The following is a 23,100-nucleotide window of genomic DNA, read 5'->3' on the forward strand; positions in this document are numbered from 1 at the left end:
TTGTTGTCTTACGCGCGCATACATGCATGTATTCCCAAAGGTATTACGTATAACGGCCCACAACGAGTCTGCCGATGCATTTCACTTCCTTTGCCTTGACCGCGTTCCTCGCGAAGACCATCGTTCGCATTATGTAACGCTTTCCCCCCGGTCTTGGTCGCATTTTGCGTAACCGATCTTTGTCTTTTCCAAGCGTAGTGTACAGCAACGTACACTTTAAGACATTCGCGAAAGAAAATTTTCTTATAACCATAGAGAAGAAACTAAATTGATGTCCTTGAACGTTTGCTGAGGTGGCCTTTAGCATTAGAAATCACCTCATCCAAAGCCATTCAAAACCAATGAATGAAAAGGAAAAATGGTCACAGCTCATACAAAACGTTAGCAGCGAGTCAAAAGCATGTTGTGATATAACATGCGCTTAACGCCCTTGTGGCACGGAACACTTACGGGTGTAAATCAATAAGTAACTCTGAAGGTAACATGTGCTTTCTGTGGGTGCATGGCTCCACCCGATAGCGCACTGACGGCATCAGTGTAAACGAGGCACGGAGAATACATGGGCTCGACAATAACATAAGTGTTAAAAAGACATCTCTCTCGCTCTCACATAATTATCGATTCGATGAAGGCTTCACAAGCGGCATCCGTATTTTCGAAGGCCATTGATATTTTTATCCTAGGGCCCAACCAAATGTCACATGGAAACACAAAATAAATATCTAAAAAAATATTAGTGTTCAGTAAAATTTTACGTTAAGAGAGATGCATCGCAAACGTTCTCCTGTTTGCAAATCCAGTTGTTTGATACACACAGCAACCAGAAAACTAACTTTGAAGCTTTTTGCGAACGCTAAGACCTAAAGCGATGAGAAAGTGACATTTACTCTGCTCTTACTGCGTCAGGGGGGTTGGTGCAAATACCTCTAGCTCTAGACGAACTTTTCTGTGAAAGTTGAATCCGACCGTGCGCCAGGGCTCTGCGTCATTGGTGCTTGAAAAGTTCTGCGGCCTAAAAGGCTTCAAGTGTCTGTGCGGCAAGGGTAAATTACGCTTAGCTATTCCCGTGGGTTCGTCAAGGCGTGGAGACAATAAGAAAATCACAGCAAGAAATCTGGAGCAAACATCGCACGGTTCCATCCTTTTTTCTTTTTTTGTTGAAAACTCAGAGCTTAATTCTGATATGGTGAGGCGCGCGCGTTCGAGGATCTTATGTAACAAGACAAGCTTTACGCGGAGTAAGCTTTACCATTGGGCATTGCTGCGCAGTTTGCTGAAGCACAGTTTTACATTCAGTTCTATAAAAACTGAGCACTAGCCCTCTACACCACGGCGTAGCACACGAAAGTAGACGACTGGCATGTTTTGCGGGGAAGGAGTCAAAACTTACTTCTATCATGAATGTGCAAATGAACGTCAAGAAGCAAGTGATCTTTTAACTTTTTTTGTGAAATTCTATGCAACAAGTATCTTGAAAAGCACAGTCTGTACGCCTTGTGACAAAAAGCTTCAATGCCGAGAAGCACGGTTCAGTCGTTTTTATTTTCATGCCCATTTGCGCGATGAAGGCGCTTATTAATGTTAATGAAATGATTCCACTGGTAAGGCATTCACACGAAAAGCCCGAGGAAGATTAAGCCATGAGATGCTCAGTCATAGCAACATCTGAACGCGAGCCTGCCAGTCGCACGACAACGCTCTTTTCACAAGCATTAGAAATCGATAAGTGAAATTGCCCCCCCCCCCCCTCTCCCCCCCCCCAAAAAAAAAGTGTTACGGAATTACTGGCAGAACAGCGATAATTTCGTTTTATGGGTCCCGCGGCTTATTTTCACTGTTATGTAGCTACTTCATACATTGGCCCCATGTATCTACACAAGCACTTACGCGATGAAGAAGTTAAAAGGCGGAAGGCGTTACGCTAGACCTCGTTCTGCAAAAAAGCCTTGCAGCATCCACTGACCCTGCCGACAGAAGCAAGCCTGCGTATTGCGATCAGATGTAAGACTAGCCCCATTCGGTACCTAACGTGGCTTCCCCTGCATCGTCCAATTCTGATCCTATCTACGTTCCACATTGGTTCTCGTCTGCGTAAACCCAAAGAAGCAGTAACAGATCACGCGTGGTCTGAGTCTAACGTAGTGCCGGCCCAGTTATATAGCAGGGCAAGACAGGCGTTGAACTTTTTTCGTTCTAGGCGCTACCACTCTGCTGATTCTGACCGCTGATTCAGAGCAAGCAGAAGGTAGGACAAGTCCGAAGCCCTGTGGCATGGTTTTTGCGACTGATGAAGGGGTTCAAGAAACAGTGACCGCTAAGTGCATTTTGCTCCACTCCATTCAATGCGTAGTTTCTTGTAGGTTGCTTGTCACAAGAACACACGCTCAGAACTTGGGACTTATATGCTCTCGGCGCTTAAGCACATAGAAATTGGCCAACTCCCGAAACGTCACGACACAACCGGCTCTGATCATCCAGAACTAAGTATATATATATATTAACATTAGACTGCTCCCAGTGTTACGCGTTTCGTGCGAAGATAGATTCTACATTCTTACATAAGCGTGGCAAGAAGGTTCCTTTTTCGGTTACGTCATTCATCGATTACATCATTTCATCGAAGCGCGACGATTCTCGTACCATCCGACCCGGACAGTGTCTGCTTGAACGCAGCTTCACAAGCCACGGGCCGCTCCGACGTGATGCAGCGTCAGTAAGCGAGGGGCGAACACGTGGGTTCAAGACAGAAAGCGAAACTCACCGGGGCGTCGTCTCGGCACGTGCAGAACGGGACAGTGTGGCGCGACTCAAGGTGTGCTGGCGCGATTTGCCGGATCGTATCGCGGCGGTGGCTTTCACGCTGGAATCTGCGCCGGCGACATTCGCGTTACGTATGCCCGGCACGGGCCGCTCATTGGCTGACCCCCAACCACTCTACCCACAGGAGAGAGAGAGAAGAGAGCAGTGTGGAGGCAGAAAGAAAGGGAACGCTCGTGGTTGCGGTGGGGCGCCGGCGTCTGGAAAGAAGAGAAGTATAAACGCGCGGCCTTTTCGCTGGGGACGGCGGCTGCTGTGAGGAGCGCGTGGCCCGAACGGAACAAAGCCGCTTTCGCTTTCCTCCTTTGCTCCGTCCCTTCCTTCCTTCCTTCGGCGGCGGCGGAAGGATGGCGCGGAGTCCTCCTCTTCCTCCTTCCCGCGTGCCCGGCGGGAAAGCACGCTTGTCAGGAGCGGACACGCGTCGCGCCGATTCTTGGTTCGAGCTTGCGGCGCTACAGACGAATCACATAATGTGCGCCGTAATACAAGGTCGGCTTATGTCATGAATGCAGTGTGCTGTCTTTTTTATTTTTTTTTTCGAGAAAGTTGTATGATAGTGAAGCCTAGCTGTACTGCATCTAAGCGCGCGCACTTGTGTTCTGGAGGTTAACGTAAAGGCTGACAATTAAACTGAGGGCAGCGCAGAGAGCTATAAAGAGGAAAATGACTGGTTTAACGTTAAGAGATATGAAGAAAGCATATTGGGTCAGGGTGAGTTTATGATGTCCTAGCTGAAATTAAGACGAAGAAATGGGCATGGTCAGGGCATGTAATCCGAATAGAAAGTCATCAACGGTCAGAGTGGATTCCAAGAGAATAAAAGCCCGGCATAGTGGGCTACAAGTTCAATAAAATTTATTCTCTCTCTCTCTCTCTCTCTCTCTCTGGGAGGATGCAGGTGTGGCTGAGGGCGCCAGATTCAGGCAGGCGAACGAGATTAGAAAGCTTGGGGCGATAATATGTCCGCAGCTGGCACGGAACATGATTAATCAGAATTCAGTGGGAGATACCTACCTTTTCGTGTATTCTATATAGTTAGACTGATGATGATATTGACTGCGATGATGACGACTCCCGACATATTTTGAACTTTTTCCTTTCTTTAATTCCAACAAACGTGGATCACTCCCTGCTGTTTTGGTTCCTGGAAAATGCGTTTACTTAGCTTTTAAACCTTCGTGTACAACCTCAGAATTTCAGCGTTTTTTCTACTATTCGGCTACCCTGGCTCAACCTAAAAAGTCTAACATAACTGAAAAATACTGGCTAACATGTCTCACGAGTCTTGCCTTATTACAGAATTCCCAGCGACTTCTGCAAACATCTATATTCGTTGCGGGGCTTTATCTTTCATTCAAAAACTCGTTGGAAACTGCATTAAAAGCTTTGAAGAAGCGAATTTATTCCTGACATAATTCTGAAATCACTTCCCCTTATTTTTAATATGATTGCAACTGAAACAATCATTGATAAGGTCGACAAGCACAATAGAAGAGTATTCAGCAGTGAAACATACCCGTTGATATTGTCGCATTAATTGACCTTTGATTTTACGTCGCCCATTGCATGCTTAGTGCACCAGATTTTTAACCTTCAAAATCCTTCATCCTTCAAAAAGTAACGGAATCCTTTATCCTTCAGAAGGATCCGTCGAAAAGTAACGGAAATACAATTCCCTTTTTGTTAGAAGTATTATCTGTTCTCTCGTCAAAATATACAGCAGCAATGGTAGTCGATCATTATTATACCGAACTTTGCACAAAACACCATTCAGTAACTACAAGTGAGCATGACTGAATGAAAAGAGAATACTGGCAGTTCCACCCAGGATCTTGCAACCACACGGCGGCATATTGCTTGGAGAATCCGAGCAATACCAGTTTTACAATGCGCCTCTCACTTTGAGACAAGTGCAGAGCTGAATTTAGGTAATGAGGAAGCCCATGTGAACGACAGGAAATGAGAATGTTTGTGCATTATTCGCACAGAGATTTTTCAGTGTGTGTGGCTTTGCTTTTCGAGACGACTGCTGCTTTTGATTTTTCTCCTGTGATGAATCTCTTTGTATACATCTTTGCGCTCTTATGAAGGCTATGAGAAAGGCCGAAGCAATGTAAAGCAAAACACTTTCTTATCTTGCTGTAACGACTGCTTGCAAAGTACCAATGCGGAGCACACATTTGGTCTTTTTATAGTAAATTTATCTTAAACGCATCCTTTTAAAGTTCGATTGTCTTTTAAAGTTCGATTCAGGAGTTTACTTGAATGAAAAGCAGCAAGGTGTTCTTTTGTACCTTATTTCATAACTTTGTTCTTTAGTAACATTTCTCGTACCTGCAGGTACAACCTCTGTAAAAAGTTTGGAGACCAGGGGGTTCGCTTCTGAGCCACACTGTGTGGCTCGTAATGCATCTCCAGCGCTCCAAATTTCCTGAAGGTAAAAACATCTGGTCCTGTCTTCTCCAATGGGTAGGGCTGCCACGAATGCTTCAGGAGTCCCGCTACAAGGCTTAGAAGCAAACACCCTGGGCTCTAAACTTTTGACAAAGACTGTACATCGGAGACAAGACTGTTTACCATTAACCTCAGTTTGCAATGCTGTCGTGTGCATCTCCTTATGTGTTTAATAATCCAGAGTGCTCTTCAGACAGACGCTCCATGATCCCATCCAAAGACCAAACATCAAATGCGGCTAGGTGGCCAACGTTAAATGACTCTTTTTTTCCTTTACGACCAACACCTTCCATCAAAGCATTTCGCAGACGCCGGCTGACGTACACGCCATGGCAGTATTATACCGTATGGGCCAGCGCTCTTAGGTTGTAACTTGGAGCGCCAGCAAACATGTAGGTCAGGATAACAAAACGGACTCATTCGAGACTCAGGACGTTGATGCGGATGACTTTGTGCACCTACTTCTGCTGTTGCCCAGAATCGGACGTGCGATGTCGTGGCTTCTATTTCTAACGCATGGTGGTAGTGGCTATTCTTCGAATCCAAGAGCGCGAAGCGTAATTACTGTTCTCATTTCTAAAGAACAGTGTACGAAAGAGAAGTTGTCAAGTTTGTTCTACGGCGCAGTATCAACAGCTACCCTACTAGACGGGTGAGCGAAAAACAAATTGCCACCTTCATTTCCACTGTACGACAGCATCAGGAGTTGCAAAGTGCTTTGCAGGAAGGAAACTTAATAGCATCTTACACTGCTACCCCTGCAGCACGAAACCATGTACCCAGAGACGTCATTGTGAACAAAATATATCCTTTTTGGCAGAACTCTGCGCAACTGGCATCCCTTGCTACGGTTATCAGTGCAGCTCCACTGACCCAAAACACAAACTGACGTAGGTGCACGACACCTTGTATCCCGCTAAGTTACTGAGCGCTTCCACGGAACAGTTTTGAGAACTTTTGTATGTGCGTGAAGGTTTTCGCTTAGCCCCAAGACTTTCACACTGTGTCCCGGTTGCCCTCAATTTTATCCCTGTTCACCATATTCAGCCAGTGCTCAATCCGAATGGAGATAACGGTCTTAGCCATGAATTCGATTTACGTTCAGAGTATATCAGGTTAGTTTCTTTTGAACTAATTCACACTGTGGGAGCATTTGCATATGCTATTCTAACAGTAACGTTCGTTGGGCGTGTTGGTTGGGTGTTTTGGTTGGGCGTCTTGAACTTGAGAGGCTTGAGTGCCGTGGTTTGCTCCATCTTTCACGGCATGGAGAGCCGGGCACATTACACGAAGCTGAATGAGCGCAGAAATACAGAGCGCATTACCAAAGAAGGGCGATCCGGCGATGATCACGTGAGTCGGCGTGCCACAAAGCTTACCTTCCCCTAGTGCCCGTGCGCTTCCTCACCCCTCCAGATGCTCCTGCGAGCAGGTCACCGTAACCGTTCTCGCTCCTAGATCGCGTGACCGGTGACCGCGATCCCCCAAAATTCGCCCTAGCAGGCGCCTGACTTTGCCAGAACAATGGCTCGTTGGGCCGACAGAACTCGTACCAAGCGTAGTGACGTGAAGGAAAGTGCATGCGCATGATGCGTTTCGACCCCTTCCCCGGAAGCGTTGTTCGTTACTGGGATGTAGCTTCCGGCGAGAGCTGCCTCCGCCGCTCCATATCGGCATCGCTGTTCAAGCAACTCCAGCGCACACTCACTCACGCCACTTCTTGGGGGGTTGCATATGTGCGACCCCTCGATGCACGCCGTGGTCGTGCCGAAGACGCGACTTCAATAAGTAATCTCCTTGGGAGCACTCGAGAAAAGCTCCGAGGCTCGAGGGAAGAAGAGCGCGCGGTGGGCTATGGGGTGAAGGCAAAACTGGTTGCACCCCAACCCGGGGCCCCTAAGCTCATTCAGCGAGCGTCACGAATGAACGCCAGCCCGCGCAGCCCGCTCGCTCGCTTCGGTATCGGCTTCACAACACGAGTGGCCGCGCTTGTATATATAACGGCGCGGTTGTATATGGGAGACAAGAGGCACGCGACTGCGGACTGCGCAGTGTTCCATAGGTAGAGGTGAGGAATGGACAGAATGAGGAGAGAAGGCGACGGCCTCTTGCCTCCTCGCCCAAATCCGCTCCGAGCAACAATCTAGGACGCTGAGAAACCCATGGGCTTGATTACCCGTGAAACGCACGCTTGTTCTGTATTATCGGGCCTTTATAAAGTGTCTGTCTTGGTGCTTGCGTGGTATATTTGTGTGAGTGTTTGTGTATGTGTGAGTCTTTCTCGATCTGTACGTGTGCGATACGCTCTTGCAAACAAGCAATGGTGCGGGATTTAAAGGAGCGTTCCCACTTCATCTCTCCTCGAGGCGGTAGTTCTGTACCGCGGTTGGTACCACAGGAGAGGCGTGCTGATGCTCATGGCCTCTCGTGCCGTATTGGTAATTTCCTGCCGGAAGGAAGGCAGAAAGCCTCGCGGCGCGCGTAGACCGTGCGTGCGTCCGGGAAGTGCTCGCCGAGCTCGGGAGAAGACGAAGCGGTTTGCGAAAATTCGCAAATGGCCGTTTCCGTGTTCCCACCGGTAATTGGCATTGTACGCGGTCGACCGCAGGGTCGTCCGCTCTTTCGGGCAACCGCGTCGTGTGGGTCGGCTTATGTAACTCTGGCTACTCTCCCTCTCCCTGTCGGTGACTTTGTGGAAAGGCTGCCGCGAAAGCGCATTTAATGAGAGCTTGTCGCGCTCTCCGAGAAGTAGGCGTGAGCCTCGCACGCTCACAGCCTTGCCGCAGTCAACATTGCCGCCCTGAAGCCTGTTCTGTCGGTGATCTTGACCAGTAGAGTTGAGTTTATTGTAATCAGTTTACGTCGGATGTGCATAGTGATTGTCGAAGGCTTCCCGTCGACAATTTTGAGGGGCCGCCTAGGGATGTCCACAAACTGGTGCACTACTAGAAACCGCGATCAAAATTGGGTCTTAATTTGAAACACTTTAGATCTATAGCGGAGGCTGCTGGCACAAAGGAATGATTTGTTGTCTTTGAGCATGCTGTCTACGAAGATTGTGACTGGTGGAAGGGAAGGACAGTGATTTTTATCTGGATTTATAATGTCTCCTTCAGTCACTGTGTGCATATTTTTGTACGCCGTAAAGTTTTATTTCTTCCTTGAAGGAATTTTTCCCGTTTGAGGCGTGGTGTGGAAAATGCTCTATGCCTTCCGAATGAGATACCAACCAACCCGACCGCCCCCTTTACGGTGAATCAGCGTAGTGGCTTAGAAAATCAAATTTTCATGGTGATCTTAATTGTGATCTTAATGATCTATGGTTACCCTTGCATTAGTTTTCGACCATTTTAACGACATAAGTTACATCTATGGAGCCCTTTTCGCGTAAGGAATATATTCACGTGAAATTGAAGGACGCATTTTCGCGTACACATTTTTGTACAACGTTCCGCAATTGGCACAACATTAACAATGGCGTTTCTAGAGGGAAAAATTTTACGGCAAGGAATTCGTTTACGCAAGGAACCTTTAGACTTGAGAAGTCATGGAATGAATCTCTCGAGGCTCAATGAGGACTGTTAGAGACCGTTGAGCAGGATTCAAAATGTCAGCTCGTCTGAAATTTACTTCTCCGGTGACTAGAACCCGGTGGCTAGTAACCGGTGACTTCGGTGACTAGTACAACCAAGTTGATGCGTGGGCAGCAGAACCTCCGATTTGTTCCTGATTGGTGCTATGGAGCAAGATAATTTGTCTCTTACGGCGCGACGTAAATGACAGCGAAATGGGCCCAATCGGACAATAGCAGCCAGTTTGTGCCAAGACCGAAGGCGAAAGGGACCAAGAGATCGTCGTCGAACAGGGAAGCAAAAACTGCTTCGACCGTAGTTGAATTTCATCCACGCGAGGCTAGCTTTAGTGAAAACTACTCGGCGCCGGGAAACTTTCTCAGCGTTGTAACCTGAAAAGCTGGGATTCAAGGACCCGGATTCCAAGACGAAAAGTTAGTGTTCCTGCGCCTCTCAGCGAGGAGCGACAGCTTACACATTTTACTGTCAGTAAGCTTTGGTTCCCAATCCTTTCAGCCTTATATTAGCGCAGTTTCACATGAACAATTTTTTTTGTTCTCATATAGAGAGATTCCTCCGCTGAGGCACTCACTACTACTTTCTCAATTGCGCTGACTGAGTCAAGGTACACACATAAGTAAGACGAGCTTTTCGGCAGTTTGGTAATTTTCTGCAGATATACCTGCTGCGCGAAAGCCACAAACCCATAAGAAAGAAACAGCCGAAGACCACCGATTGTCTGTGTTTAGCTGTTCCTTCTTGATGCGTTTGTAGTTTCTGCGCTGCAGTTATGTCTCAGGAAGAGTACGCATGCTAATATTAAGCCAGATGTGAATAAAATGTTTTTCTTTGCATTATTCTGCTCCTTCGTGCTCCCTCTTGCAGAAAAGACACATACTAGCTGAATTTTAGCGCAATTGGTCTTTGACAAAAAGGGACATAGAAAACAAATTTGTGAGCTATTCAAGACTTTTTCCCGCACGTGACTCAAGCCAAAGAGCACAGTTAAATTCCACGTGTGAAACTGGATGCAATAAAATAAGGAGTTGATATCGCACTTGCCCAAACACTCGTGAATGTAACGCGAAGAAGCAAAAGCAATGAAGGTGCGCCCTGCTCGAGCGGCGAAGCGCGCGGCGGCCTCCTGCGGCCGGGGTCACGAGGCGAGCGACCAGTGTTTGAATCTCACCGGACGCTTGCTCGAAGCGGGGAGGTCTTGCCTGTGTTAACGCCCGGGTTGCCGACGATGGAGTACGACAGGATGGAGGAGACCCCGCGACGCTCCCGCAGGGACCGACCACGGAGGCCCCTGAGCCCCTCGGAGCAGCTGCCCGAGCTGCTCGCGGCGCAGTTCCTGCGCTTCCTGCCGGGCCTGGAGGCCTCGGGACGGTCCCAGACGCAGGAGCCTTCTACTGCGGAGGCAAGTGCACAGCACAGCTTCGCTGCTTGTGTGCGGAAGTCGCTGAGGGCGTGCGCTTAGTGAAGGTCTTGTTGAGTTGAAAGCCACTTATGCTAGTTTACATGAGGCCGCGGCGGCGCCATTTCGATGGAAACGGAATGGAAAAAAAAAATTATGCCCTCTTTGCCCTCAGACTATAAATTTATTTACTGGTCAGCGCTATCCTAGCGAAGTGATTAACACAATTATGATGTCACGTGCGACTACCATTGTCACTTAGCTGCCACTGATAGACTTAAGAATAGCCGCAGTATCCTATGAATGATTGGGCGGATTCGTGAGTGAGAGGAATGTCCTCTGCATCATGACCCGGGCCAGGGCTTCCGTACTGAATTCAGTTGCACAAGTTAGCCTTCGCCGGAGGGTGGAGTCCGAGTAGAGTGGCCTAGAGGATCGCGTATTCGAGGGAAAAAAAAATCGTTTACACGTTGGCTCACTAGTCTGTCAGCTGGTATTTTTTCAGAGGATGGAGCACATCTGTCCCCTCGTGCTTCAGTGCTCTACGCTGGCCTGTTTTGCCCAAGCGCACAGATTTTTTTTTTTTTTTCCGCAGACCTGCTGCACCTCGTAAACTTTTGTCCATGATTCAGAATATACTTATCTATCTCATTGCTCTGACTCTTCCTACGCTGGTGGGAGAGAGGGAAATGTGGACGGGACGACGGAACCACCGGCGGCTACGCGAGACCGAAGGAACTAGTTTGATACAACAAGCGCTGTGAGGCGCCCGTGTGCTCTGCGACGTGCGATGTAACATAGAGAATCCCCCATGTGATCGAGATAAATCCGCAGCACTCCAATACGTATAAGTGGTCCATGTGCAGCCTTGGGAACTTTGAGTCCCGCATGCTATACCCCGCGTATTCCAATTCACACAGGATGATGTTGTGGATTAGGCCGCCCCTTGGATTAGGCCGTGGATTAGTGGGTTAGGCCGGATTAGGCCGCCCCTGGTAAACATAGGAATTGCTGGGGGAAAATTAAACAATCACAACTATGGCAAAAGAATCTTTGCGTGCCTTTCTTCGACTATTCTCGTTAATAAAAATAAGCTTGGTTTTCTGGATAAGAGACGCGTCAGGACTGAGAGTTCGCTGTCAGGAAAGGCAGGTTTTTCCTTGTTTTATAGACAAGAAAAACCAATTATTTTAAATTCTTGCAGGAGATCGCTGTTATCCTTTGTACCTCATAAAGGCAGACGCCTCGTGACGAAGGAACTACCACCAGTTTTTTTTTTTTTCTTCCACTCGGAAACAATAACAGCAGCCTCTTCACTGACTTAGCGCAGCGCGGACAATGGCAGAACCCAGAACGTTGCTTCGTCTCGTTGCTCTCGTTGTACCTTGATGCTGCAGTACGGAGCGCTCTTTCGCGAATAATGCTTGATGCTATTACTGGAAGTGACATCACTTCCTATCTGGTCAGTTCCCTTCCTCCAATGAGAATTAGCCATCTGATGACGTCACTTCTCCCCAGCCAATGAAAATTATCTGGTCTGGTTACGTCGCTTTCACATTGTTTGACACATTTTCCCCGTGATGAGGCTTTTAATGCTGTCACATTAAAAACACAAACCTAAAGATCAGTGCGAGTTAACGGTGTACGCGACCCGGCTCTTGTTCATAAGCATCTCGATCTTTTCGTTCGCAGGAATAAACAAGCTTAAAATTGCATGGAAGGCTCCATTACCATCAGCCGCATTTTATGTTTATTCCATCGGCACCAGTTCGTCTCGGTCACAATTCTTGCCTTAGTGCTTGAAATCATGCTTCATGGCCTCAATCCTCACTGCGAGAATGGCAGGTTTACCGATGTAACGCGAACCCGCAGCTCTTTGCTGCTAATGTTTGGCTGGTATACAACAAAAAATGAATCCAGGAAGTTGAGTAAGGATAAAAACCGTTATGCAGGGCTTGTTTCTCTTTGGGCCCCTGATAACATATTACTATGTAGATAGATGATCGTTCCTCAGTCTGTTTTTATTACCTGCGCGTGAACGAAATACGTCAGATTCATTAATGCATTAAGACAGGACATAACCAAAAAACAGCATTGGCGTGCCGCAGTATGGACATAGTGCAATAATTTTTAAAATATATTTACTTGCAGCGTCAGCACATGACCCCAAGCAGCACTGAGCTTGCGCAATGCTGGGAATGTGTTGGTCAATAGCGACAAAGGACCAGCCTTTTCCAGTGTTGGGCCAATGTCATGTGGTGCTAGGGATGTGCACTCCTCAGTGAACTCAACATAGAAACAGTGCGTAAACAATGAACGGGGTCGCGGGAAAACCACGTTCAAGCCCGTAAACAAGTTCGCGCTTAGGGATGTATGAACGACTTTCTGTATATATACCTTTTGCCACATGTCTCTGTCCACACTGCAGACAGTTCCGTCAGCGGAGGTCAGTGGGCACAGCAAGCAGCTGTACAGCGTCCACATGCCCACGCTGACGTCACACTCCTCGCTGGAGGCCGGATACGAGCCCGGTGGCGAGGCTCCCCGCTCCGGCGAGAGACGCCTGCTGAAGGTAACGCCACCGGATCTAAGACCGGTGCCGCCGCTTCTGGCTTCATAAGAAAAGGGGTATACCGCTGACTACCATTTTTCCACAGTGCAGTGGTGATAAAGAATAGGGCTAAATCCAGCCTTAGTTCATGTTCCATCAGTGCTGCGCGTACCACGGTGCCGCATTCTTTCTACACTGTGAAATTTGATTTTTGAACTTTTATGAGAGAAAAAAAGAAACAAATATATCCAAAGCTTCCTGTTCAGAATGTGATTGATCAATGACGTTCCATCTCGTTACCAAAAATTCCCCAGATTAGACCAAAGTATTTGTTTCTGGCCGTTTTCCCCATCACCCGTTCGGCAAAGACAGTAATTCGGAAGAAAAAAACTAAAATTTAGATTCTTAAAGTTATTTGAAAACCAATGAAGCTTCCCTCTTCGCGGAATTTCGCTGACAGAATTCTCTGCAAAAAATTCCCCGAATGAAGCATCATTAAATGTGATACTCCGTCACGACAGCTGTTGTTACGAAGGACCAGCACGCGCACATTTGCATTGCCAGGTCATGACGTTGTTATGACGCTTGTGCATGTGAGACACGGAAAGCCAGAAGACAAGGGTGATCAGGGACAGGGAGATAGACTCCTCAGTGTCGTCGTTCGAGGTGTAAAACTTTCTCCCCGTCTTACAGGGGCGCTCCATAGATTCGCTGGACGACAGCTTGGAATCGGGCTCAAGCCGCAGCTCGGCCAAGTCCACGACAGCGTAAGCTCTACTGACTTCGATTGATCGCTCGACGACTATGGTTGATTCATTGATACATTTGCTTGCTTTCAGGGTGGTTATTTTGCAAGATTACGAAAGCAGTTTCACGGTGTTACTTAGCGACTCTGTTTTTAACAATATTACAGATATTGTCTCAAAACCCGCAGAAGGCTGGGCACATGCTCTAAACATGAGCTAAAGAAAACAGTATGGCTGAAGAGAATCTGTAAGGAGGCCTTTTTTTAGAAATGCGACGCATAACATGTACACAAATAAAGGAAACATCACCGTGGCAGACCGCAGTTCTGCACCCCTGAGGCCCCATTGAGATTGCCTCTAGAGTACCTCACTTTGAATAGTGCTCAGAATCGTTCGCAAGCAGGTGTTTAAGCTAGCTCGAGCGCTTAATATTCGAGACCGTGTGGAGCTGATCAAACACTCTGTTTCAAGCAGGCGGAGCAGTGTACGCAGGTAATATCTAAAAATGAACTGAGACGGGTAATCGAGGGCCTACTTGCAGTTTTCGGGGCTCAATATGCGTGGGATCAGAAAATAACTTTTAACTGCAATGAGTTCCGGATGCCTGTTACTTCACGCCTTAGACAACTCAAACCCTAGAACCTACCATGCTGTTTCATCCTCCAACCTTAGTCATCTGCGTTGGTGTTTCTGTCCATCGGAGTCAATCTTGCGCATGATGAAGAGATTCGAGTCTCTTTTTTGTTCCTCATGTGATTGCAGGATGCGCCAGACTCGCATCCTGGGCGTGCCGCTGACCTACTATGCCCTCCTTCTGGGCAGCATGGCGCTCTGCGCCTTCTCTTACACCTTCGCATCCAAGTCGAGTAAGCCTAGCACTTCACCACAAGCCCATATGGTTAAATAAAAGTTTGCATGCGAATGCGATGCTTTAGGCTATGACACTGTTATAAGGCCAGTGGTACCTCCAACAAAAAAGTGTTATGCCAGATGACATATACATAAAAGGATAGCGTCAAAAAACTTTTACTTGGATGTCAGGGCCACATTCCATACTTGTTTTATTAGAACTTAGGCCCCGCCATTAGCCCTGCGCTATTGTTGAGACATGACACTCACCGCACGGATGACAACAGAGCAGAATCCCCAAAACAAGAACTGTTTCACAGGCCCCGAAGCTCCATCTAACTGAAACCTGAGCCGAGATAATAGAACTATTTCTTTTAACCCTTATTCAGTGCTGTTCGCTCCATGGTTTTGACTGAGGCAAAAGAACGCCCCCTTAACTTCGCGATTGGGACATGGCTACGCCAGATTGTACAAATGATTTATAATCACAACAAAATAAATATATTTTGTCATCCGTAAAATAAACTAATCACAAACCCAATTTAAGTTTTTCAAATATAGTAATCATTCACTTAGCCGATTCTTTCGATGTCAGTGCACGTTAAAGAACCGCAGGTGGTCGAAATTTTCGGAGCCCTTCACTACGGCGTTCCGCCAGAGTCGCTGTGGGATATTAAACCCCGATTAACCATAAGCCATCCTTTGTAATTGTATCGCTAGCCACCCCGATAATTGGCCAAGCCCACTGTAATATAACTACTCTGTTACGATTCCATTCCATTTTCCTTGACCGACATCGGAGCTGTTGAAGATGTATAATATAGGTATTCTATTCTGATCACGTTCTACATTCTTTTTCCGTTTTTGTCACTGGCCAGCAATGGCGAAACATGCAGTTACTTGAGCCACATGCAAAGAGGGGGAAAAAGAATGGAATACAACCAATGTGGAATAGTCATATTATTCCGAATTAGAGTTGGAACGCCCACCAGCCGCAAATTTACCCCACGTGCGAAGAGATTCTTCCGTTGAGTTCGTGGGGCAGCAAATGCAATTGCTATTTTTATTAAGCAGCGCTTCATCCTAGTCTCCTGCTGTGCTGATAGATCTTGGCAATAGCGGGAGCGTGGATTAGCTTGATCTATTGGCATAGCACAAAAAAATAGTATCATAACATAATCGCCGTGTTATTATAATCCTCATCAAGAAACGGTTTTTTTGGGTTCCAAAGCTCGGGCGTGTGTTATAGAGTTCTTTTCGTTGGTTCCCTTCTGTTTGTGGTGCTAACTTCTCGGATCAATTCCTAAAGCCTCGGGTCTCAAAAATATGGTCATGTGAGACAGCTTTTGCGAGGCAACCATTATGGAAGCCGCCACCATTGCGTGAGAACAGCAGTGACTAACTGCGAAACGTAGCTGTTGTTCCGGAGTCTTTATTCTCTCCTTCGGTTCCTGTGCAGTGCACGACAGGAGGAGTGTGGGCCACGCCCACAGGATCCATAAGAGTGGGCCAGGTTGGTGCTCATCTTTACTTCATTTATGAACACCGCAATATTCGCTTTTACATTGTGTATTGTTTGTCCGAGGCTGAGAAGTGGCAAACGGCGGGTTTTTAAAAGAAACGTTTTAAATTTGAAGAGAAAATAGTATAAACCTGAAAACTTTTATGACCATTTCTGTTTCTGCAATAAGGAAATGGCTTGTGCATCTGGACCTCCGAGCACCGCTGCCGCCCGTTACGAGTGTTCAGAGCAATTACGTCCCAGACAGAGACACTTGGGCGGAATTCGTTTTTATTTTTGTCTGATTCCCAGTGGTTGTATCTGATTTCGATACAGCAACCAGGGACTAATACCGCTTGCTAGTTACAAGGCATGTTATAGAGTCATAGCGCAACGAGTGGTTAGTTGCGAAATGCTCATTAACAAAACATTGTTGCAAAATACATCTTCTAGAAGGTCTGCTGAGCGAAATATGTCCATGCGCCCTTTTTACCACGTCGCCCATCGCTCAGGCTCCTTGCTCAAGGCGCCTGCCTCGCTGTCCTCGTCGACGCACGGGGACCTGGCGGCCACCCAGTTGCCAGAGCAGCCCCGAGCCGCGGTTGGCGGCGGCCACCGCGGGGGGCGTCGCCGCCACTCGCGGCACTCGGCCCGGACCAAGCGGCCCAAGCGGCGGACAACCGCCACCACCGCTGCCCCAGCCGGGGAGACGATGGAAGACTTGCCGGCCGACTTGGCTCCGCTGGCCCCGTGGGAGCCGCCGGACACGGAGGCGGCACCCACCACCATCCCGGAACCGGTGACCATCACCACCACCACGGTGACCACCACCACAACCAAGGTCACCACCACCACCAGCACTACGACGCCGCCGCCGCCGCCGCCACCCACGGTGACAGACGGCGGCTCCACGCAGAACGGAACGTTCAACTCCTCGGTGAACCTCGACGAGTGAGTTGTGCGCGCTCAGGATTCTTTCTTCTTTCATTACCAGGAATTCAGGACAGCCCCCAGCCAGTTACGCTAAGCCTAGCGGCCTATATCACGTTCTGTTCTGAAATCACTCGATCGTTTACTTTCTTAAGTCAAGGATCATGTGAAGCGCTGTTTTTTAATGTCGAAGCCACGCGCCTCGGGGGGCAGCTTAGGGGACTATAGAAGAGCTTGTCCCGAATTACTGGTAATGACTTGCTACGTAACCTGTGGCCCCTCCCTCCTGTGGTAAGCACACTGGACGCGGCGTTAATGCGGCGATGGTACCACGGCCCGCCGCGGTGGCTCAGCGGTTACGGCACTCGGCTGCTGACCCGAAAGACGCGGGTTCGACCCCGCCCGCGGCGGCCGAATTTCGATAAAGGCAAAATTCTAGAGGCCCGTGTACTGTGCAGTGTCAGTGCACGTTAATTGAATGTGAGAGCACTGTATCATAGTGAGCCCTGTTGCAGGGTTCATTAAAGGTTCCTTCCTTCTTAATGACACACTTAAAGAACCCCAGGTGGTCGAAATTTTAGAAGCCCTTCACTACGGCGTCCCTCATAGCCTGAGTTGCTTTGGGACGTTAAACCCCAATAAACCTACACCAATGGTACCACGAACAACTCTCGATGAAAAAATCAGAGAACGGCACTACAAAGTAAGTACGGCATTGGGGAGACGTTTACTGGCTACACAAAGTGAAGCTTCCGCAGTGCGTCAGTGAAAGGGGCATCTGGAGATTGAGAGACGACAACGGCGACGGAGAAACTTAACAGATGTGGGAATAAGAACTAGATATCGAACAAGCGCCATCGCCTACAAACCAAAAATATCAGACCAAGAGAAGGTAACTCTATTGATTAGACAAGATCAACCGATGCTGGTGGAGTCCTCGGTTCAAAATTATCAGGTTGGTGACCATCTGGAGCGTCCTCCGGGCCAGGGACTCATAGGGCTTCCAAGATGCATCGGTCAGCCACTGCTCCTATGCGGCGGGTGTAGGTCTAAGCAGGAGGAAAGTGTTTTTGTGTCGGCAGAGACCGAACTGCGTTCGAGTTTTGCGGGAGGAATTATTTGCCGCACAGAGAACGGAAACGCCAGCACTACGATGAAAGGACACTGATGTCCGCTGATGAGAAACCACCCGCCAATGGAAAAAGCAACCGTGATAACAACGGTTCAGTGAGTCCTTCAACGCGCTGAGTTACCCCTGTGACAGCGCACGCGAAGCCTGAACGGCGCTTGCTGAACAATCCCCCGTGCGATGCGCGCGACTGCTTACGGAGTTTGAAGTTGCTCGTATCAGTCATCACTAGGTAAGACGCGAGCACCTTTGTGGTTCCTGTCGACTTAGCGCGGTCCTTCGACTTTTCGAGTAACCAGTGAAAGCTGATCTGAAATTGCGGGAGCCCCCGTCGATTTATTGCACTTTTTTGCGTACTGGGAGACGTACCTTAGTAATAAGGGAATAATTACTCATTGACATCCACCCAAGCGCAGCCATACGGCTACAAAGGAAAGATATACAGCTTTCCTTTGTAGCCGTATGGCTGCGCTTGGGTGGATGCCAATGAGTAATTATTCCCTTATTACAAATTTACTCCACCTTGGGGGATTCCCCTAAACATTTGACCAAGACGTACCTTAGAACTGTATTTTTTTTTTTAACTGGCAATCACTGTCCTTATGCCACCGAGGCAGGTCATTGGCATGGAATACAGTTAGCAATCCTAAAATCATGCACTCCATGAAAGCTACCTGCAAAAGTCTCATTTAGATGTCGTGGCACGTTTAAATAATGACGCAAACAAACTCATAGCCTTCCGTCCAAAAACAAGAGTTCCATATACCTCGCCCCACAGCTTTGTGGCGTAAGCATACGTTACATTGTCTTTCCGTCAAAGTACGTCCAGCTGCCGACTTGTACAGCACGTACTACAGCGTGGAAACAGAATTGAGAAATGAAAAAGTGCAAACACACAGAGCTGAGACTAGCCCAACGAAAAACCAACTTATGCGAAAGCAACTAGCCCAACGAGCCTCAGTTCTGTACAACAGACGAATTGCCGCGTAGCGGGTAGTGACGTGCTCACACCATGGAAAGTAAATCCTCGCAGTTGCGTGACACGTGGTCCTAATGAGGCCGCGTTGCGCCAGCCCGATCAGATCACAAGAACGTTGCTCGTGCATCGCCCCGACACGTCAAGGACGCCCGCTGACTGCGGAGGCAGCGTTCGCAAACTCTGGCGAAATATACTCGTGGCCTGCGTGCAGTAGGCCTGCTTGAGTGGAGCCATAGCAGTGTTGAGGGCGCGCGCACTGCGCTACGACGTGGGCTTCGCTGAGTCCCGTACAAACGCACTTGTACGCACTTGGCGGACTAACGAACGCGGTGACTGTCCCTAATTACTTGACTTCGTCTTGAATGCGGATGTTACGCCACCGGTGTTCTCACGGTAAGATGATGGCTTTTTTCACGTGCTTTGTTCTATTCACATTCAACGCTTTGCAAAATTATTCCCGGAAGGAAAGGAAAAAACGCTAATTGTGATTGCCTGCTAACATCTGTAACTTCACTCTAGCACCGCGCTGACAGTTAAGCTTTTGCTTGAGTAATTTGTTCTAGAAAAGGCATGAAAGTTCTTCAGGTACCGTGAAAAAAAAAATAGATGCAGACCTTTACGAAAACACACCCTGCGCTTCGCCAAATCACTTGCGGGACCGTTGTGAGCAGCTGCGACACGCGCATACGCACATACAGTCTCCGAACGTTCTGCACACCTTCGAAATAGCGCAAGAAAGTCCGTATATTGGCTCATATATATATATATATATATATATATATATATATATATATATATATAATGCAAGGCTCTCTTGGAAACGAATAACCAAGATCCTTCTACAGATCCCTCAAACTCAAACATTCAATCAATTTATACCTGTCATAGCTGAGAGAGCGGCTACGAAGGGCGTCGCAGTGAAGGGCTCCGGACTGTCTTTATGCGGGCTCCAGGACCTACCCGTGACCCTGTGCTGAGCTTTAGACCGCCATAACTACTGAGACACCGCAGCGGGTTGTATCGGAATTAAAGACACTGAACATGTTTCCGGGAGTTTGCACAGAGACTGACAACGCCTACGAATTTAAAACTTTGTGCGCCTTGAATGCGGGATCTTCAGGGGTCAATCTCGTGCGGGAGCCCAAATGGTACCTTACCTGTTAACGCACATCCGTTCTTCAGAATCTTCAGAATGCGACCATGATAAAAAAATAACATAAAATTCAAGCGAGTAATCAGTACATGCTGCGGCTTTAAGGCCATCTGAGACGCAGCCTTTTGTTTTATGCTTTCATGTCCAAACGCTAACATTAACTCTTCCATCCGATACTCTGCAATTGCGCCTTAGGCAGCGGATTTACGACAGGGCTGCAACCATAAGAAAATTTTGTCGAGTATAAAGTATCCAATGTGCAAGCTTTTCAATATAATGGCACCTTTTATGGCCTCTGAACCTTGCCATTGAGGGCATAGGCGACCAGTTCGCACGCTGCGGACTTGCTTTGTTCCCGTGGTGGCGACAGAACTGTTTTGCAGGTAACTTTCACCCTACCTCTTCATTAGGTTGTCTGATCAACGGTGACGAGTTCAGGTAAGGCTTTATGAAATTAACTGTCACGTCTGACGGTCGCCTTCTACTTAATAGTAATGGCTGCCCTGCACCAGAACGTCTTTAGCCTCCCCTGTGTGGCACACATTCGACGACATGCCAAACAACGCGCGTCAGTTTTTTTGTTAGATAAGTACATAACATGTTTCTAGAGTAAAGTTGCTGGCGTCAGTTTATCCGACCGGATAATTAATCAGTATTCTACCGGTTTCCTAGGTTGTCCATTTGCATAATCTGTCAAACAAACCATTTGACATGTCAGAACGTTGTGTTAGTATGGTAGTTCTGGAAGCACCTAGCCACTACGCATTCAAAGACACGGACAGAGCAGGACTGGGTCGGCATAGGGGCAAAGGAACTCGATTATCCGCTGTCTAGCCTGCTACCTGCCGGCACTGGGTCAGACGACTGGCCTTGAGCCGCTTTGGGCCCTCGCAATGCCGGTCCAGTCCTCGGTGCGGGCGGCCGCATCGCCGTGTCGTCGAAGACGCCGCCGGAGGCGTTTTATCCGCAAGCTTACGTGAATATGTGCGCCGATCCACGACACACTTCGCTCGAGACAGCGCGCCGCACGAGAGGCTGTTGATGGGGCGTTGCCCCGTGTTGGCGGCGCGCTTCGTAAATGGAACGGGCGTACGATAGCGTCGTTGAAAGCACGGCTCGTTTGCCTGTTTGCCTGCTTGATTGTTTTTGTTTCCCAATGCCTCACTGAAACTTTTGCAACGTTCTGAGCCGCTCAAACTGCTCCTTTATCATGCGTCGTAGTAGTAGCTGCTAGTATTACGTGCGCCGAATGGACACTGCAAATGAATTCGCGGCATTCGGGCCGTAATGTTCCTGTTACAGCTGAAGGATAACGCAACCAATTTGGTAGTCTAATGGCACTAGTCCCCATGAACGCATTCTCATGTACACTGCAGCAAATACTGCTCTATGCCGGTGACGCGAACAGCAGACAGCACAGTGCACATTTATCGCATGCGACGAAATCGAAAATGTGTCAAGGCAGTAGACACAGTTTTCTCTTCGTAACAGATGGGAAAGAACTAGTTGGGGGAGAGAGTGAAATTTGTTTCATAGACAGAAACTTCATGTTTTTCCACTTCTTTTTTCGTAAGAAGTGGATTCTTAGACGATAATTGACCTCTTACCCACCTTTGTGACCACAATCCTGACTGCAGCTTTCGAATAGACTTGCGTCGCTTCATGCATTATTAACGTGCTCTCAGTGTACGCGCGAAAGTTTGCATTAAGGGCTTAGCGCATCACAATGCGGAAACTCCTTCACATGCTTAATCGCTCTCTGTAATGCATTTTAATTAACTTGGCTTCGTTTCTTTGCGTGCTTGCGTTTAAGCGGTTTTGCGGCGACGACACAGGTGAAGCTTAATGCATTTCTCTTCCATTAAAAAGGCAGCAGCTTCTGACAAGTGTTTGAAGTGTCATCCAGGTTGGTTTAATACGTACCAGTTGGCTGCATTCTCCTTTGGAGACCACAGCCAAAAAAATGGCCTTTACGGCTGACATCTTACATTAGTTATCTTGATCTTTCAAGTTCATAATGTCGTGGCAGCTTTTTACGTCGGGACTCGTTTGACACCGAATGGTTATTCACACAGTGCATGCATTTTGGCTCATCGTAGGTACGAGGAGGTGTTCGAGTACTACTACGTCTACGACGACAACGACACGACGTCCTCGAGCACCCGTCCTCCGACACAATACGCCGAGTATCTTCTCCCAATAAACTGATGCTTGCGTACTCCGTCGAATGGTTGCCTTCCAGCACTGGAGGCTATGTTGCGCGGTTGCACGCCTCTGCCAAATAGGCCCGGTGAACTGGCATACTTGGAAACATCCATATGGTCGCTCTGGCGTGCTTTTCTCCACAGCACCACGAAAACCTGGCCTCCATCTTGCGGCGTGAGTCAGCAGTCGTGCCGTGTCTTCACCTCGAAAGGTTTTCCTGATACAAGTTGTCAAGTAATTGTGACGCTGATGGTTAGTGATGCTTGAATGTGTACTTTCAATCCGCTCGAGTCTCTTAAGGATTGCATGACTTCGTACATGCCGACATCTACTGCAGCGCATAATCACTGCACAAGTATATATTACCGTTTTTTCACGTCCCTTTATCTCTTTGTGACCAGAATCAAAATCAACCTTATTACTAATCTTGACAGCGCTTCCAAATTTGGCAAGTACCTCAGGAATACCTTCAAGTTATGAAACTGCCACAACTGTGGAAGGTTTCTTCTGAATGTGAATGTTCGTTAAGAGACGCCATATTTGCTGAGTGCATGAAGTGTGCAGTTTTGCCAACGCTACCTTTACAGCAAGTGTTTCTGCCATAACACCACCCATAAGTTCATAATAGCTATACGAGCTCTTGTTTTGAGTCTTTCCTGCCCGAAAAAACCCTAATGTTTACTGCCATGGCCCACTAGAGTACCAGCAGCAGCAGAAGCTATCAGCGCGAACTTCCATCGTAGTATGCGAGATATTAAAAATTCAGTTCTGGAATTCAACCGTTAGCTGTTCCCTTT

The 23,100-nt window shown here is 47.9% G+C and overlaps 2 protein-coding genes across 2 annotated transcripts in view; one reads left to right on the plus strand and one right to left on the minus strand.

The window, feature by feature from the left end:
- The window catches only part of LOC149340249 (acetylcholinesterase-1-like), a 51,116-nt gene extending 48,247 nt beyond the window's left edge, over positions 1 to 2,869 (minus strand). Inside the window, exon 1 of the mRNA XM_089550698.1 lies at positions 2,762 to 2,869. The gene's annotated coding sequence lies outside the window, so the exon portion shown is untranslated. The remainder of the gene's footprint in view (positions 1 to 2,761) is intronic.
- A 7,220-nt stretch (positions 2,870 to 10,089) lies between these two features.
- Positions 10,090 to 22,306, plus strand: LOC149340250 (uncharacterized). The gene is made up of 7 exons (XM_089551082.1): positions 10,090 to 10,267; positions 12,693 to 12,832; positions 13,505 to 13,578; positions 14,320 to 14,423; positions 15,866 to 15,919; positions 16,420 to 16,858; positions 22,198 to 22,306. Exons 1-7 carry the CDS (start codon positions 10,090 to 10,092, stop codon positions 22,304 to 22,306), a joined length of 1,098 nt encoding a protein of 365 aa, XP_089407208.1.
- The last annotated feature ends 794 nt before the right edge of the window (positions 22,307 to 23,100 follow it).

The sequence above is a fragment of the Amblyomma mixtum genome, chromosome 6 (assembly GCF_055824585.1).
Source record: "Amblyomma mixtum isolate Tamu chromosome 6, ASM5582458v1, whole genome shotgun sequence".
Classification (NCBI taxonomy): domain Eukaryota; kingdom Metazoa; phylum Arthropoda; class Arachnida; order Ixodida; family Ixodidae; genus Amblyomma; species Amblyomma mixtum.

What these genes read in the sequence shown, in the direction of transcription:
- LOC149340250 (XM_089551082.1), top strand. Translation starts at nt 10,090, where the DNA reads ATGGAGTACGACAGGATGGAGGAGACCCCGCGACGCTCCCGCAGGGAC. An exon ending in TCGGCCAAGTCCACGACAGC is followed by an intron (nt 13,579 to 14,319) that starts GTAAGCTCTACT and finishes ATGTGATTGCAG; the next exon opens with GATGCGCCAGACTCGCATCC. An exon ending in CACCTTCGCATCCAAGTCGA is followed by an intron (nt 14,424 to 15,865) that starts GTAAGCCTAGCA and finishes GTTCCTGTGCAG; the next exon opens with TGCACGACAGGAGGAGTGTG.